General features: G+C 45.7%; 1 protein-coding gene across 13 annotated transcripts in view; it reads left to right on the top strand.

Annotated features, from left to right (window-relative positions):
- The window catches only part of CALD1 (caldesmon 1), a 203,995-nt gene that overhangs the window by 164,164 nt on the left and 21,491 nt on the right, over window positions 1-18,340 (top strand). For 9 of the 13 annotated variants that reach the window (XR_006417137.1, XM_044455647.1, XM_044455649.1 and 6 more), the window contains 3 exons: window positions 10,144-10,284; window positions 11,682-12,954; window positions 13,618-13,701. Coding sequence is in view for 12 of the 13 variants with exons in the window: in XM_044455647.1 (XP_044311582.1) it covers window positions 10,144-10,284; window positions 11,682-12,954; window positions 13,618-13,701 (1,498 nt within the window). In the remaining variant the exon portion in view is untranslated. The remainder of the gene's footprint in view (window positions 1-10,143; window positions 10,285-11,681; window positions 12,955-13,617; window positions 13,702-18,340) is intronic. The other 4 variants (XM_044455655.1, XM_044455656.1, XM_044455652.1 and 1 more) reach the window with 3 other exon arrangements.

Below are 18,340 nucleotides of genomic sequence, written 5' to 3' on the forward strand. Positions count from 1 at the left end.
CACTTTGTAGATAAACCCAGTCTTATATCACAGTATCCTAAAGGTATTGTTGGAGAAGAAAGGTGATGCAAGCTTTCGTTTTTCTAGCTGGTTTAACAGCTTTAGAGTGGGAACTAAGCTCATTTCTTCAAGAGTGAAACACGCATATACTGGAACTGAGGAAGTGGGATCTCCTTTCTGGATACCACCTGGCTTCCCCACAGCCCACAGAGAAACAAGAGAGGGGCATGTGTGTGTGGAAAGAGGAACTCTGGTGGCTGTGATGCCTGCCAGCAGCCCTTTCTGGGATGGAGGGGGATGACTGTGGACCATCTCCCTCCAATGCTCCTGCAAAATAGTTGCCCAATTACGTGAGTTGCAGAACTGTGCCTTAAAACCAAGTAAACTAGCTTTAAAGTAAACGTTTGTTTATGTCAGTAGCACACTGTGTAACTTCTCTAGCTTGACATTTTGAGTTTGCATCCCCCCCTTTGACACGCATTTCAAAGGCAGAGCACTAGTCCAGAGATGGCTTTCCTGGAGGTGAGGGAAAAAAGACAGAATGTATGTTATTCATTGCCACTGGAGTATTCTGAGGTAAGCCATTGTTTTTTTTGTTTGTAGAAGCAGGGGAACTAAGGCTGAGACAGGCTGTCCCTTCTGACCTTATAGAAAACAATAGTTTTGTTTCCATTCCTATGGAGGAAATTCACAAAATATTTGTAAGTTACACAGAAGTACGTGATGAAAGTATGCTGTAAATAGAGTTGCAGATGTTCTTTGGAATCTGTATTATGAAATCCTTCTGAAGGAAGTTAATCTCTTTTGTTGTTAAAAGTGGGCTTGCATGGAAATAAGAGAGGTATCAGGATTTGCTTTCTTGATGTTGCGTGGGGCTTTTGTGTCTCTAATCCTGTTAGGATTTTACTTCCTAACTCCTGGGTATCTTGGGTTCTGGTTACCTGTGCATTTACAGTAAACTTTGGAAAAACCCCGAGACTGCTGTATACTTCATCCCTACTTTGAAGAAAGATCCCTGCACATGGTATCCATCCATATAGCCAGAGATGTTGGTAAGACAGGAATGTGAAACATCTGATTCTTGTTAGCTGTGTTCCCTGCGCATTGCAACAGTGCTCATATTTGCAAAGTTAAGTTTCCCCTTCCCCCAGATCAGAACAGTTTACTTCAGTTAATGTGATATGTCACAGTTGACCCTTGTTCACCAGGGGTCTCTTTCTTTCATATCAATTGCTTTCTGATTATTAGCAATATTTAGTCTGCCAGTCAGAAAGGGGAGTAGTGGGGAGTTACCCTGGTATTTTCTTGGCCAAGTTGCATTTGCAAGCACTTCCTTGTTGACCTGGAAATGGTTAAGAAGTCTGTTCCTTGGTTGCTAGGCAATCACACTGGGAACCCGCTTTCTCATTTTGTCCTAGTATCTTTCCAATCTAATGTGAGCATAATTTACTACAAATCCAATAACGAAGCTAGAGCACTGATTCAGCTAGCAGTCTGTAGAAGACAAACAGTTGCTTTCTTACATGTCTTTTTGTTAGTATTCTCCTGCTTGCAGTTTTCTAGTGCTTAATTCTGCAACTCAGCAGAGATGGAATAGTGGAAGATTTACTATGCTTAGCTGAGTGGCTGTTGGTGCTGCTTTAATCCGGTCCTATTTCACCCCTTCAGTGCTCTCCAATGAATTAAAACTGCCCTTGCCTGTTACTAATAATTTTGAAAATGGTGATATCCTTCAGTCCCACAATAAAAAATCAGCATGTTCAGGCTGGTGAATACATCTCTTAAACCTATCCATATTGTCTGAGTCAGAGATAAAGTGGCTTATATTTAAGTCTCCTCGTTTATATTCTGACAAAACTACCATTTCCCTAATATGGCTGTTTCATAAATTATGCTGCACACAGAAATAACTTCAAAATAGGAAACCAGGGTGAAAAGTAGCAGAAGTGAGGTTAAAAGGGTGAAGGATAGGTTCCTGGGTTGGAAGGACACTGTTGTTTTTATCAGCCTTTTTGCATTTTCTGGATATAACATCTTTTTTGTATGCTGACTTGAAATTCATCCGTTAAAAAACATTAAAGTAAAATCTGCAAATGCGTTCTACGCAAGGGCTGTATCCCATCTCTTCAAGTGGGGAGAAAGAAAACCTCAGAGAAGACTCTTTTTTCATAAGTAGCCAAAGGAAGGATGAAAAACATAAAGGAAAGATAAGGCTGCCTGAAATATTTAGTTAGCTTGTGAGACTTGGTATAAAATGGGTGCTCTTGCAAAGCAGCTCTACCTTTCGCTTGTCAGCAATGCTGGCATTTGCTGAAGCTGTACTAGGGTTGTGCTGGGATTTCCTACAGTCAGAACATAAAGAGGGAAGGTAGGGACATGTGTCCCAAAACACTTGGGAACAAACTGAGGGAAGTTACGTTTCGTCCAGGCTCATGTCCCATGTGCTTGTCATGTTTATTTCTCTTACTTTAAAGAATAACATTTGGAACAGAGAGAAGTCTTACAATTAGAACTATTGGATTGATCCTTGCATTGGATCCACATGATTAAATGCCTTTTGGCCAGACTTGGTGTTGGGAGCTGGTGTTCCTCCTTTGTGCATTGAAAAGCCACAGGCCTTTTCCTTGCAAAGCATAGACCGAAAGCACAAAACACCCGGAATGGATCTCTGAGCGTGAACAGAGCTGCTCATTAAATCCAGTCTAGTTTTCATCTCCAGGAACTCTCCTTATGAGCATGCCTGGGCCCCATCCCACACCTCCTCTCTGCACACTGATCCTCTAATCGGGCTGTCCTCCTCTGCTGTTGCCACGTCATGTGGCCAAGAGCCATGGCTGCCTGGTCTGTTTCTGCAAAACTCCCCTGTTCAGGGCCCCCTCCTCCCAGCTGTGCATCTTGTTTATTCCATGCCCACCTGGTGGGTCTGGTCTTGAGATAAGCACCTCTCTCTCATCTCAGAGTCTTGGGATGGCCCACATTCCTAGGTCCCCTTCCGGGCCGCTCCACCTCCTCCTTCTCATACATTTGGAGACCAGCCAACAGCCCTGGAGAATGTGTGCCAAAAGCAGCCATCTTTCTCATTCACAGCACTTGGCTTCAAGGCAATTCACCAAAAACAAATGTCCCAAAGCACGCACTGTATGCTTGGTTCGTAAAACTCAAGTATCATACTCTGAAGGCTCAACTCTAACATGGTCAATTTCTGGAATATTTCAGAAATAGGATTTTGTTTCAGCATTGTGCTGTTTACAGCTAGTTCACAAGGAGGCATGGTGTTTCATGGCATTCAAAACCCAGTTGCAAAGAATAAAATGTTTGGAGGGTCAGGGGAAACATGCTGGGCTCCAGGAGAGTTAGATTAGTAATGCAGTACTGGGCGAAATGGAGAAACAGTCCAGCAGTTTCATATTTTTCTATCAGATCTACCTAGGATGCATTGAGTTGGGTCCAGACTTAGAGTTGACCCATTGAAATCAACAGGAGAGTCATGATTAACTTGTTCCTTTAATTTCAGTGGGTCTGCTTTAAGCATAACTAAGTCTGGACACTGTCCATTTCTGTTTGAACCCAACTGGCCAGTTTTCTATAGGCACTGTTATCTTGCTTAAGTAAATTTTAAATGGATCGTCATATGGTGGACAAGGGGACAGAAGTGAAAATACAGATGTGTGATATCCTGCTTCAATCATGTGTCTCCTTTGTGTGATGGGGGGGGGGGGGAGAAAAAAAAGGAAAATGGCTGCCAAACCCAGAGTGCATATGGAAACCAGCCCTGAGTCTTTTACCTATTGTAGATGAAGGGAAACAGCAAACCATTATTGACTCCGCATATTGAGCAAATTACTTGCTTCCACTTTGGGATGCTTCCAGCAAGTCCTTTTATCTTTCTGTTGGAGGCAAATTCAACAGTATTTCAGTAGCTGAAGGTTTTATTTTTGCTCTTTACGGGCGGTCTTTCCTGCAGTTCACCCTGGGATACTCACAAGAGGCGATTTATGGAGTTTCTTGACATGCAGTTGGGAGAATCTGCTTGCATTTCATGTTGTAAAATGTAGGATCTGTTTTCCACCATATAGAAACTGAGGGGCTCCAAATTTGGATTGCTTCTTTGTTACCCAGTAAGATGATGGTGCTTAGATGAGTTCAGGCAAGGCTTCTAAAAAAACAAAAGGGTAATAGTGCAAATGGCTCACTGATTTGAAGGTACTAACTGCAGGGGATTTTGGTACTCCCCTCTCTTGACTTCTCAAGAGAAATTTGACTTCTCCAGCTGTTCTGCTTACCTTCTGTGTATCCCATTAGTTGGGAGTGTGGAGACAGGCCCTTCTATGTTGGGGAGCCCAGAATGTGGGGCTCTGTGCCTGAAATAATCTTCCTTGCTCCTTTCTTAATGCTTTCTGTTACCAATTAAAGGTTGTGTGTGTTGGTTTGTTTGGTTGGTTTTTTTGACAAAACTTTGGCAGTTTGGCTTGCTTTCCACCTGATTTTTTAAATACTGTTCTCTGTGTGTATCTTCTCTGTAGCTCTGCTGTTGTGTTGTTTGAATGTTTGATTTTAATGTTAATGTTTGTATTGATACTAAATGTTGTATGGCATCTTGAGCACCATTTGTGGAATGGAAAGGTGGGGTAAGCAAGTATAGAACTACTGTGTTGCCATTTTTGCTGGTCAATTCAGTGCATGTTGGAGCAGAGGAAAAGCTGGCTGGTTGTTTGCCCTCCAGCCAATGTGTTTTTCCATACAGAGGGACCATTCACACCCTGTGTCACATTTCTTTGAACATAGATACAATGCATGTCATACCTCTGATTTTAAGATACTGGTTTTGTGAAGCAGGCACCCAGATGCCTACATGGACACATATCCATATCCATCTAATGTCCGAAAGCAGGCAAACCATTTTGTTTTCTGCATGCTGATTTTTCTTAAGCCTAATTCCCAGTTGTGAGAATGTGTACTCTCTTTTGCTCTTGTGTGTTCTTTGCGCTTTTTGCTGTGCTATGTAACCAACCCATTGAGCTAAGTGAAGATTCTAACCACATATTAGGTCATCTCTGTCTCTCTTTCTTTCCTCTTCATATTTCAGATTGCCCCAAAACTTGCTTCATTAGTCTCAGCCTTTCTGAACCACTTTTAGGGAGGTCTATTATAATCGTTACCCCAATTTTCAGTCCTCCTTCTTCCCCAGTATAACTTCCTGGCATTTATTCAGATGATTTCCCAAACTGGGTGAAGGGAGAATTTAAAATGCTAGTACCAGTCTATTGATTCCAGATGTGATGAAGGTCCCCGATTCTGTTTATTCCAAGGGTGAATGAAGAGCCTCATGTGCTTGTTCCTTGGTGCTTGGTTCTGCTCCTGTTGTCCTATACCAAATTGAATTACTGGTTCATGTAGCCCGCTGTCGTCTGCTCTGAATAGCAGGGGTTCTCTCCAGGGTCTTTGGCAAGGGTCTTCCCAGTCCTGGTGCCCGTGTTCCTCCTAAGTCGAAATATTGCATTTTGAGCTTGGGGCCTTTTGCATGCCAAGCATTCACTGCGCTATAGCACCTTCTTCAAACTGAGAGGATGCACAATTTGCATATGCTAATCGGCTGTGTGCATCTGAGCTCATACAGATCTTTGGTGTATAGGCATCAGCCCATGAACCTTACATTCCATACTCCAGCTCTCAATCTTTCAATTCTGTGATTCCCCAGGAGACCTTCTACTTCGCCATCTGTCAGGGTGAAACTCTCTGGCCAAGATGTATTTTTAGATAGAAAGAGTTGGGTTAAATTTTAGAATAGAATTGCAACTAATGTCGTGCATCCAATTAATCTAGTGAGCCACACATTTTCTTCTCTTTGCCCTGCCCCATTTCTTTCCTTATTTGTGGTCTGGTTAGTGTATAATATTTATGTGTGAATTTCATTGCAGCTTTTCTGTACAACGCCTACCTCCATTTCAGAGCTTCCGTATGACAAATACTAATAACTGTAATATTATTATAATATAATAAGAGCAGATACCTTGCAAAGGAGTTCATCCTTATGATGGAGCGTTGCTGGAACTTTGGAACCAAAGCTTATGAGTCCACAGGGCACAAGCTGAAATGTGGAGAAATGTTATGTCGGTTGTCAAAGCCACAATATCTTCTAAGGGAGGACAATGATAGCTGCTGGAATTCTCCTTTTTATTTGTAATTGTGCATAAGTACAGGTATTAAAGGTGTGTAAGGGGTTCCAATCCTTTCTTAGCTAGCATTGTTTGAATCTTGAGGCAAACCTGGCAGCAGCAGACAAGAAAAAACTCTTCTTCCCAGCACCTGTCAGCATGTACATATATTGTGACTTTCTTAGTTGATGCAAAAACATAAGAATGCAACAGTTGCCTTGATGGATCCAACAAAATTCTCTCTGGTGCATTGTTCTGCTACCAGTTGCTTCTGGGGTACTCCCAAGAAGAGCAACAGTCTGTAGTATTTGGAGAGGTATGTTGCTTATGTCCATACAGTGTCAGGACCTGAAGCCTTGACACAGATCCCCGTGGAGATGTGATAGTGAAGAGCAGCAAGGTTTACTGCACAAGTGCATCCAGGACCAGGCTCAGACCTGTGTAGGCACTTGTGCAAGTGTGCAGCTCAGCTGAGAGCTCTGGACGGCTTCCATGTGCTGCTCAGCTTGGCCAGGGCAATGCAGGTCCTTGTGGTGATTGCTCTGTGTCTCTGATCCTGCTTCCAGGCTCGTTTGCCCTTGATTGTGCCTTGGATTGTGCTTGCTTCCGACTCTGCTTTGTTTCTTGCGTGATCCTATCTTGTCAGGAACTTGGTCTTTGTCTTAGCCTCTAATTCTGGCACGTCTACCGTATCTGATCCCTGCCGGCTCCTGGTTTTGCCATCATCACTGGTTCTGTCATACTTTGTCAGTATCTGCCCGTTGCATGTTCCTGACTTCGTGTTTACTTCTGGTCCTTCTACGACTTGATGGTATCTGACCATGTGTTTTCTCTGCCTTCCTTTTTGGAGCTGCTGTGCTTTGCTAAATATTTCATTCAATCATAGAACAGTAGAGTTGGGAGAGGCCAGCGGGCCATTGGGTACAACTCCCTGCTCAGTGCAGGATTCCCAGTTAAACTATCCCTCTCGATGCCCAGTTGCATCTTGATGAATGTTCTGCAGTAAGGGAAAAGATGGAGGAAGCACTAAAAGCAGCTGACTTGTTTAAGGCCAGCTGGTGGTTGTGTTAGTGAGGGGAGCTGTGACTGGAGACTTGGTGGCTCTTTTTCCTTTCAGGCTTCCTGCGTACGACTAGGAAAGGGAATAGGAAAATGGGGCAGCCAAGTTGGTAAAGAAGTGTATGAAATAGTATGGATTTATGTAGAAGATTGAACAAAAGCGCTGTGGGGATTCTTTGCAAGTTTGACTGTCTAAGAAGCCATTGCACTGCCAGTTCCTGTCAAGTCCTGGGTTGCCTTGCAGGCTGAAAATTCAAGGTGAGGGAAAGGGAGATGAGTGCGCCTATCTTTCATCATCTTCCTTTCAAATGAATATTTAATAGGACAGATCAGGTGCCTGAGAGTGTGGAGGAACCTGTTGCGACGGAGCTGTTTTCCCAGCAGTAGCAAACAGCTGACAGAGGGCAGGTGCTTCACCTGGAAAGAGCCTTATGCAGAGACTTGCTGCAGGTAGAGAGAAGGTTGCTCTAGTGTGGATTGAGCAACATTTGAAATCTGAGGAAGTGAATATTTGCCCTCTTAGGTGACTACTTTTCCATTGCTCTTTACAGTGGGTCAGTTCTATAGCTATCTTTTCTGTGAACAGATGATCAGAGGAACGCCTGTGAAAAACACTGGGATGCAAAATCCCAGGCAGCCAGGCTAGGGGTGGCTCTTTGTAGTCAGAGCCCTGTGGCCAAACTGGGTCAATCTCCAGTCCTTTGAGCAGGTAAGACCCAACACAGGAGTAATTGTTCTCTTGTGCATTGTAGTACCAATGCAGCCTCCCATCCTCTGGATGGTTTATTTATTTGGGATCTTTGAAGAACTTCCTGCCAACTTTGCAGTTCGAAAGCATGCAAATGCAAGTAGATAAAAAGGTACCACTTTGGTGGGAAGCTAACAGCGTTCCATGCGCTTTGGTGTTTAGTCATGCCGGCCACATGACCATGGAGACTGTCTGCGGACAAATGCCGGCTCCCTCAGCTAGGAAACAGAGATGAGCACTGCCCCCTGGAGTCAGGCATGACTGGACTTAATGTCAAGGGGAAACCTTTACCTTTAACTTTACCTGAAGAACTGGGCTGAGACAAGTGGCAGTGCAGAGTAGAAGAGGGAGGCAAGATGGCGCTTCGCTACAGCCAGGCCCACTGGCCTCTTGTTGTGGGTTCTGTGCGTGTCACAGTGTGGCAGGTTGGCTACCTGTGGATTACACAGTACTGAGTGGTGCAGCTCAATAAGGTACCTTCTCCTAACCTTATGGGTTGATTCAGCTTAGGGTCTGGTCATCTATTACAGGGCTGCCATGGCTGCACCTTAATTAGGTTGGTGTCTCTTTCCTTGAGATAAATGCAGAAAGGGCAGACACGTGTCTGTTACGTGCTTTGTATACCCCTGGTTGGCACCACTTCCATGGTACGTCTGCCCTTTGTGCTTTATCTGTTCACTGGGGCAAACATCCATGCCATATAAATTGTGAGATGGTGGAGGGGCCATAGCTCAGTGCTAGAGCATATGGTTTGCATGTGAAAGATCCTGGGTTCAATCCTCACCATCTCAGGGAGGGGCTGGAAAAATATTTTCTGAAATCCTGGAGAGCTGCAGTCACTCGGTATCATCAGTACTAGGCTAGGCTCTGACTGTGTGTACAGCAGCCTCCTAGGTTCTTGTGCTTTCCCCATGCTCTGCCAAATTAATGCACTCCTTTTAATTGATTGGCTGATTTAGATTCTGCCTTTTTCCAGTAGAACTCATGCTAAAGCAATGTCTGTCGCAGGAAATGGTGGCTGGGCATCTGGTTCCCACCAAGCCTCCTGTGAATATTTTGTAGTTGAACCCTAGTCCTGAATGTCACCGTGTTTCGTAAGTCTAGCATACCTGCAGCAGCCAGGGGCTGGGACATGAGAGAGCTGTGATACCAGAACTTCTCTAAGTTGTGTAAGACACAGTGCAGGGGCCTGCGGGGAGCAAGGCTCTGCTGCTTTGGGCACCCAGATGCATGTTTATCATAACATCTGCTTTGAGCCTTGCTTGCTTTCTTTACCAGATTCTGCTCTTTCAGGGTAAAGGCTCACAGTCCTCAGCTTTGAGCTTGGCTTCCAGTGTAGGACTTCCTTCCTTCTGTCCATCCGTCCTTTCCTTCCTTCCTTCTTTTTGGCAAGGTTTTATCAACAAGTACAAACACTACAGAAAAGGTTGTAGCAAAACAAGACGGCAAAAGCGTAAACTTGATGAAGTCAACGAAGGCCACATGGAAGCAAATTTTCCTCTCTGGTTCTGACAGGTTAATAGAGTCTTACCCACTGACCATGTTAGCTTTTAAATTTCTTTTAGAACTCATAAAGCTAGGGTGTGAAAACTGCTGAATCACCTTTCACACTCCTCCCCTTTGGCACATTTCCGTTCCCCTCCTCCCCTCAAGGGCTGCTTCCAGTATGGTATGATCTTTCTCCTTGCGTGGCTTGAAAAGCAACTGTACAAGAAGTGGACAGAAAATGGCTGCTCCTTAGCTTTTTGGAACACACAGGGCCCTTGCCACTGCATATGTCTGGACATTCCCAGACCACCTCTGCCATACCACTTCCTGCCCTTCCCAGGAAGTTTAACTCTTTCGTTCTCATTCCCAGGACAAACAAATCCTAAGCATGTTAAATCCATGTGCCTTCACTCACCGCCCTTACTTTTCCCACTTATTTCCCTCCTATTCCCTCCCACTGTAGACTTTCAAACTTAAAAATGTGAGATTGTTTACTCATTGGGTTCAGAGACTGTTTGGGAGTTTAGTCTATGCAGAGCTCTGTAGCATGATGATATTATACACATCATAACCTCGGAACAGCCCTAGTCCATGGACTACAACAATGGATGCTGTGGTCTGATATCGTTCTAGATTACAGGTGACACACCAAACGGAGTCTCTGACCTTTCTTAAATTGTGTGTGTGTTTCAGATTATCCTATCAAAGAAATGATGATGATGAGGAGGAAGCTGCCCGAGAACGCCGCAGGCGGGCACGGCAGGAAAGACTGCGACAAAAGGAAGCTGATGAGCCACAGGGACAGGAGAAACCTGAAGTCAACGCCCAAAACAAGTAAGTCTCAGCTCTGTGAACAGCTCCAGAAATCATTTCAGCCTGCCTACTAAAGCAATTCGAGTAGAAGAGCTGAACCATTTACTGCTGCTCCATTTTAACATGATGTTCTGTATTGCCCACCTTTTCAAGTGAGGGGATGATCCAGGGGCAGCTGGGCAGCATCAGTTACCTTGCTTGAAGAGTGTACTGAGAGCAGTGGCATGGGCTGCTCAGCCTCCAGTGCTCTCTGCTAATGAGGAGAGTGATCCTGCAATGTTGCCCTCAGAACCCCATCCATGCGGAAGAGAGAGATGCACCCAGTTCATTACTGAACACTGACTTCAGAGGACAGTTTAGGAGACAGAAGCTGAGTGCAGTCCAAGAGATGGAAGTAAGGGTTCACTGTTCTCACATCAGGATGAGCAATCTAAGGAGGGAGCTTCTTTGCAGAGCAGAAGTGTGGGGCTGCAGCAGCGGGCCTCTATTCCTATTTATCCATGCTTTCTTTCGAATAGAGTGGGGAGCAGGACCTGCAGGACAGGTGTGCTCGGTTGGGCAGCTGACGAGCGCCCACAGCTCATCGGGGGCCCAGTGGCAAGATCCCCCTTCTTCTTCACCACGGCAGCCTGCTTGCTCCTCCGGCTCCTGCTTTGGTTGTTCAGAGGGGCAGTGGCAGCGGCGGCTGCCACGGTGAAGTTGCTTCCTGCCTGTCAAGCGAGCCAGTGGTAGCGCCGGTGAGAAGGGGAATGCAAAGCAATGGCAGACGGTGATGCTGGCAGTGAGAAGGGAGGCTGGCCGCTGAGATGTCTTGCCCAGGGGCCCTCCAAAACTTGGAACTGTTAGTGTGGGAACTGAACCATCGTTTTGACTTTCCCCTGAACAGCAGGGGTCCCAGGCATGAGTTCAGGTGGGTACAGATCCCTGGCATGTCCGGTTGGAAACGAATCCAGTTCAAAATGAGAGCTGGCATGGCGTAACAGTGAGAGTGTCAGACCTGCACTATTGGGCATGTGTTGGGCCTGGATGTGCCTGTGTTACAGTGCTGGGCCTGGACGAAGGTCCAGCTTCTAGTCCAAACCAGGCCATAGGGTACACTGGCTGACTCCAAGCCAGCCATGGACTCCTGCCCTAACCAACTCCCCAGGGGTGGCGTGAGACTAATATGGAGAAGAGGAGGGTTCTGTGAGCTGCTTTGGGTTCCCTGCAGGAAGAAAAAGCTGGGATATAAATAATAAATTCAAAACATCTGGTAGGAAATGATGTGAAAGAGCACTGCATGAAAGGCAGCTTCTTGTGTACCTCAGGGTAAGGTCACCCCAGAGTATTTGTTGAATTCTAGAGGTCTTTGTAGGGGTGGAAGGTGGGAATGGGGGGCACAGAAATCATTAAACATATTCTGTGTCTGTCTTATGCAGCATAGCGGAAGAAGACAATAAAAGTACCATGACTACAGTTACCACCGTTACAAATACGCAAGTTGATGCAGATGATGATGCGGTGTTCTTGGAGAGGCTGGCAAAGAGGGAAGAAAGGCGCCAGAAACGTCTTCAAGAAGCCCTGGAGCGCCAAAAGGAATTTGACCCAACAATTACTAATGAGAGTCTGTCATTCACCCGCAGAAAAGTGGAGAATAATGTTGAAGAAAACGAGACCCCAGAAAAAGAGAAGGTGGAAACCCACAGAAGACACTATGAGCTGGAGGAAACTGAAACCATCACCAAATCATACCAGAGGAATAACTTGAGGGGAGATGAGGAAGATAAGAAGGATGAGGAGGGCAAAGCAGAGGAACAAGAGGAGAAACCAAAGCAGAGAGCCATAGAAGATAATCAGGTAGAAGTAACTTTAGAAAAGAAAACAGCAGACAGTGGGGAGGAAGCTGTCACTGTCAAAGTCCAACATCTTGATGGAAACACAGATGAGCAGAACATAGAGAATGACACAGGTGTTCTGGCAGACAGTGGCGGGGCCATAAGCATTACAGTAGCCTTTGAAGAAAAGAAGGTTAAGGAGGATGGGGATGAAGCAGAGAAACAAAGGACAGAGGAGAAGCAGAGGCTTGAGCAAGAGGAAATGGAAAGAGTTAAAGCAGAGCAGGAAAGAAAAGCTGAGGAGGAGAGAGAGAGGCTAGCAGCTGAGGAAAAAGAGCGGCTAGAAGCAGAGAGAAAGGCAGCTGAGGAAAAAGAGCGGCTAGAAGCAGAGAGAAAGGCAGCTGAGGAAAAAGAGCGGCTAGAAGCAGAGAAAAAGGCAGCTGAGGAAAAAGAGCGGCTAGAAGCAGAAGAAAAGGAAAGGATCAAAGCAGAGGAAGAACAGAAAGCTGAGGAGGAGAGAAAGAGAATAGAGGCAGAGGAGAAAAAAGCTGCTCAGGAGAAGGAGAGGCGTGAAGCTGAGGAGAGGAAAAGGGCTAAGGAGGCTGAAGAGAAGAAGGCAGCTGAAGAAAGAGCAAAGGCAAAGGAAAGAGAGAAGAGGGAGGCTGAGGAGCAGGAGAGAGCGAAAGCAGAGGCTAAGAAGGCAGCTGAAGAAAAGGCTAAGCTAGAAGAAGAAAGGTTAAAGGCAAAACAAAAGGCTGAGGAGAAAAAGGTAGATCAGGTTAAAGGGAAGAAAATAGAAGAGAAGAAGACAGAAGGCACACAGGTAAAAGAGAAGAAGGTACAAGAGGAAAAATCCACAGCTTTTCTAAAAAAACAGGTACAGTAAACATGTTGCACCCAATCAGTTTTTGCCTGTGTTTTGTTGGAAATGTAATGCATTTTACAAAACAGACAAATGAAACTGGATTGGAATTTGCTCACAGTATTCTCTCCACACTTTTGTCTACTAACTCTTGCCAGGGTTGGTTCCTTTTTGACCTTCAGCTTCTTGCTTTCCACCTTTCCATGACTTGGTTGGTGCATGTGTCCTTCCTTTTTGGACCTTGGGCCTTCTCACAGGAATTCGTGCATGTTCTGAATCCCTCACGCTTTCCTCTCCTTTTTTTCTGTGGCCGTAAATAGACCAAGGGCAGCAGCCAAATGCGTACACAAGGTATGAAGGCACAGCATGGGCTGAGGACGAGCACCCAGCAAATTTTTATGGTGCGGCTGCTGAATACGCATCCATTGGATATTAGAATCAGGCACAGTCAGAGCTCTGCTGAGATATGTGAGAACGCGGGCACGTCAGAGTGAAGGAAAACGCGCACATGTGCAGGAGGAATGTGGAAGTCACTGTGCTACCAAGAGGGAGTTGCGTGCACAGCAGCAGCGGCACAGAAGGAGGGGTATGTGAGCACAGCTTTGTTGCGGCTGCAAGAGATGTTATAGGGTTTGCCATAGATCTCATGTTTTCATCTTACAAAAACATTGCACAAAGGGGGAAGAGAAGTTGGTTAAAGTGGAAGCTAAAAAAGGAAAACTACAGGATGAGAAACTTCAGCCGGCCTTCAAAAAAGAGGAGGTAACTATTACTTGGGGAAAGGGGTGTGTGTGGAAAGTGGAACCAAGTGGCCCTGCTTTCATATCTTCGTAACATTCTCTGATGAGTTGTTCAGCAAAAATCTAAGGCCATACATGCAACTTGACATGGATGAACAGGACTTATTCCTACCGGCAGTCATAGAACCAGACATTTGCCAGAAGCAAAGCAGAAGCTGAGCCAGACCTTGTGAAACTGGCTTCATGGAGAAGCAGGCCTAGGTTATTTCAGCTAGTCGTCCTCCATGCTACAAACTAAACATACCCTTAAAGTGAATCTGAATGTATAATGAAACAATTAGATAACCATTTTATTGCATAGTCTGCTTCAGTTAAGGTCAGTTTACACAGCACAGCCCATGAGAATTGGTCCTTTGATAGGTTAAGGAAGCATTTGGTGTTATGTTTGTAAACTGGCACCAACTCATTGTTCTTTCCTGAATTTCTCCCTCCACCTCATCATGACTTTTTTTCCTGGGATTTGATGATTTCTTCTTTAGATACTCCAAGATGTCTTTAATCTGAACCCAACTAATGGTTTTCCATTTCATAATATAAAGTGTGCAGACTCCAGATTCTTATTTCTTACTTGAAAAAAGAATGCTTATGAAACAATGCATTGCATTTCTACTGTAAACACAGAAGTTGGTGCTAAGGTGTTCTACTGTATGGTAAGTAAAAAATTATGGGTTAAATCCAAGATATTTCAAGTGGACTTCCATGTGCATCATAGAGTTCCCCTTCCCCTCCTCCTAGCAGCCCCTAAAGCCCACTTCCAACCCCCTGGTGTGGATCAGGAGAGGGGGCATGTGGGTGGTTTTACAGGGGAGATAAAATTCAGTCCGCCAGAATGTCTGTTCTACTGGAGAAAGACAACCCATTCAACCTATACAGAGTTGGATGAAACATTCATGCAGATTGTATTTTAATTTCACACTTGTGAATCACTATGTGAACTGAAACTCATTTATCATTCAACATTTGCAACAGAGTTCTCCCATCAAAAGATGAGTAGAACAGTCTAAATTGGGGACAGTAACAATAACAAAAGTATGCTATTAGGAAAATCGCTTGCAAAAATGTGTCTACAGGGGGAAATCCATACAAAAATGAAGTATTGGCACACACACACACACGGACTTTCATGCAAACCCAAAAAGAAAAAATCTCAGCAGTTTGTGATGGGCCAAAGTTAAGTCTGGAAAATGAAGAGAAACTAGAGATTCATTCATCTCTAGGCCTAATGCATAGTTCTCAAACGCAGGGCTCCCTCAGCTGGTGCTTTGCAGAGAACAAAGTTTAGGTTTGGCTTGAGTTCCTTCGTCACTGAGCAGAGTGAAGCATTCGTTCGGGTCATTTTGCATTTACCCCACTTGCCACCCATGTGCTTGGTTGGATGTGAATTGGTTAGAGGGGTGTGATATACTGCTCGATTAATCTGGATTTAGAAATTCCTTTTGTGTTGAAGCCATTGACCCAGTGCTCCAGAATGTGGGTATTCCTGGTGGCCACAGCCGCTTTCATGGCCTTGAGACCAGCTGCCTCGTTTGGCTGGCCCAGATCGGCTGCACCTCTAGCAGGGACTCCCTTGCCAAGCTGGAGCACTGCTCTATTGGTCAGGGCAATTGGCCCATCCTGTGCCATCCCCTGGAAGGAAATGTGGGGCAGGGGTGAAGCTGCCCAGGCCACTGCGATGGCTGTGGCACGTCCACCACAGCCTCATCTGGGGGTGCTTTGGCATAGCCATGTCCTCCCCAAGAGTGTCTGGAGCGCTGTTCCTGCTGCCAGCTCAGGCGAGAACCATTCGGCTTCCTGCGTCCCCTCAGTGGGAGAAGCATGGCTCAGAAGAACCCCCACACCTTGGCTGGATGCTCAGCACAAATGCAGAAGCATTCGTGCAAGAGTTCAAGTAGTGCAGTGGCCTCCAGGAAGGTTCTTCTCCGTCCCCACCCAACCTGCTCCCCAGGTACACCAGTCATCTCTTAAACATTGTTTTTCTTTTGAAATGGTGGTCATTCCAGTGATGCAGCTCATATCTCTTATCTCTCTGTTTGTGCACAGATCTCTGTGTCTATGCATATAGTAAAGGGTGATGTTTTAATTTCCGCGCATTTTAGTGGAATAGGCTATCAAGTTTCTTGTTCTGAATTGCGATTAGTGTGTGTGTCTCAGTTGAGGGGTAATTTGAGAAATCATTTTTCATCGGATGCGCATTTGGAGTACTCAGTCCAGCATTGCCCCATCAATTAGCTGTGGCTCTCCAGAGGTTCAGGAAGACAGTATTTCATAGTGGTGCTAGCTACAAATCAGACCTTGGCTTCCATTGGTATCTAGCAGTGATATCCTATTTTGCGTTAGAATAGCTGCAGGAGACCTGATCTGGATTGGTACCCTAGGTTAAGGGGGGGGGGGTTAGGATCTCCATTTTCCAAATCGTACTCCCCTTATACAAATCTTTGGTATGACTGCACTTGGAATATTGTGTTCAGTTCTGGTCACCTTAGTAGAAAAAGGACATTTCTACTAAGTCGGAAAATGGTGCAGAGAAGGGCAAGAAAAATGATCAGGGGGCTGGAGCAGCTCCTCCATGAGGACCAGCTGCAACAACTGGAATTGTTCAGCTTAGAAAAAGAGTGAGGGCAGACGGGACAGAAGCATTTCAAATAATGCTTCCTCTCCATTAACACCTGAATGCAGGGTCATCCCATGAGGCTGATTGCTGGGAGGTTTTGGACAGATAAAAGGAAGTAGTTCTTCCTACAACACGTAGTTAAACAGCAGAACTTGCTGCCATGGAAAGTGGACCTGGCCACCAGTTTCAATGGCTTTGAAAGGGGATTGGACAGCTTCCTGAGGAAGGGGGCTATACTGGCTACCAGCCTTGCTGGCCATTGCTGCCTCCTTACCAGAGGTGGCATGCCTGCATACGCCAGTAGCTGAGGATCTGGGCAGGCAGAAATCTTGCACCCATCCTGCTTGAGGGATCCCGTGGGCAGCTGGTTTGCCACCATGTGTACAGAGTGCTGGACTAGATGGACCTTTGGTCAGATCCAGCAGAGCTGTTCTTGTGTAGGTTTGGGGCTCTGTACTCAGAAGTAAAATGAAAAGGGGATGTGGCTGCTAGAAGCAGGTTTAAAATAATATCCATTTTGGCTGTGAGTTCCATCCAGGGGGAGATTCCAGGTGCAGGGAGAGGTACCTGTCCGTCAGTGGGAGAGGCCTTGCTTTGCATGTGTGAAGTTCCAGGGAAGAAACTGAGCCTGCATCATGGAGGAACTGAGCTTCCCACTGGGGAAGACATGGGAGAGTAGGACGAGAAAGACCAGGGTTCGGATCCTGACTCAGCCATGAAACCAACTGGATGACTTTGCCACATGCATGCAGTCTAAGCCAACCACCTTACAGGGTCAGAAGGGTGTGTGGAAAGGAACTGGAACCACACATGGTGCCCTGACCTTGGAGGAGGAGTGGATTGGGTGTGTATCCCTGTGTATCTGAACTATAGTCCTTCTCCAAGTCACTTGAAGTGACTGTATAACATCCTAGCCCCATAATGGCCCTTACGAGAAGGTGATATTCTGGTCAGCCCCTATCCTGAAATAAGGAAGGAAATACTGCCTGTTCCTTGCCTTCAGGGGATGATCTGTGCAGCAGGCCTGACAGTTTGCAAAAAGCAAACTTGTTAAGGTGAGAAGAGGTTTCAGTTCTTCTGAGCCTACTTCTTGCTGTTCCATTTGTAATTTGTTTCATGCCCGAGAGACCGCTTGGTTCTCAGGACCACCTTAAGATTCTGCGTGTGCAGAGCTGGCCTCCAAAGTTTGCATTGAAACCAGCTTTCTCATGACATGAGATTTGTGGTATTTCCTGCTTCCACTTTGGCTAGACATACTGCGTGAACAGCAGGTTTCTTTTTTCCTTTTTGGTTTGCAGAGTTTCCCCATCCCCCACCCCTTTTATTTTAAATGCTGTTATGTTTACAAGAAGATAATCCCGTAGCCCAAACCCTGTGTCCCCAAACACACATCACTCTTTCGGAACATTCACATTTAAATCTAGAGGCAGGATTCGGATGATCTAAAGCAGAGTTCCCCAGTCTGGTGCCCTCCAGATATGTTGGAAATGCTGCTCTTTCCAAAAGTCCCATCCAAAAATCTGTATAGGGAAAACGGAGTTCATAAGAAAGGGGTGGGAGAGAAGTGCCCAGGCCACTCACTGCCTGCTGCAGCAGAGGCGCTCCAGCCTGGTGCAGAGACCATGCTGAATTCCCTTGCAAAGTAGCTTGGAGAGGTTATGTTGGAATATAAAAGGTGATGGATTTATATTTATCGTTTGCTGCCCTGAACAGAGAAACATAGAAACGGAGCAAGTCACCAATGGGGCCTCAACCACCTCCCGGGGAAGCCCATTGCACACCCTCGGGGTCCTGACTGTCAGGAAGTGCTTCCTGGCATCCAAATGGAACCTTGGCTCCCTGAGCTTTGCTCCGTTGGAGCGCATTCTGCCTTCCTCTGCAGGGGAGAACAGGTCTCTACCCATCTTCATGTGACACCCCCTCACATACCTGTATGTCGCCTACATATCCCCTCTGAGTCTCCTCTTCTCCAGGCTGAAGAGACCCAGTT

Source organism: Varanus komodoensis, unplaced genomic scaffold (genome assembly GCF_004798865.1).
Source record: "Varanus komodoensis strain SLA01 unplaced genomic scaffold, ASM479886v1 scaffold8, whole genome shotgun sequence".
Taxonomy (NCBI): domain Eukaryota; kingdom Metazoa; phylum Chordata; class Lepidosauria; order Squamata; family Varanidae; genus Varanus; species Varanus komodoensis.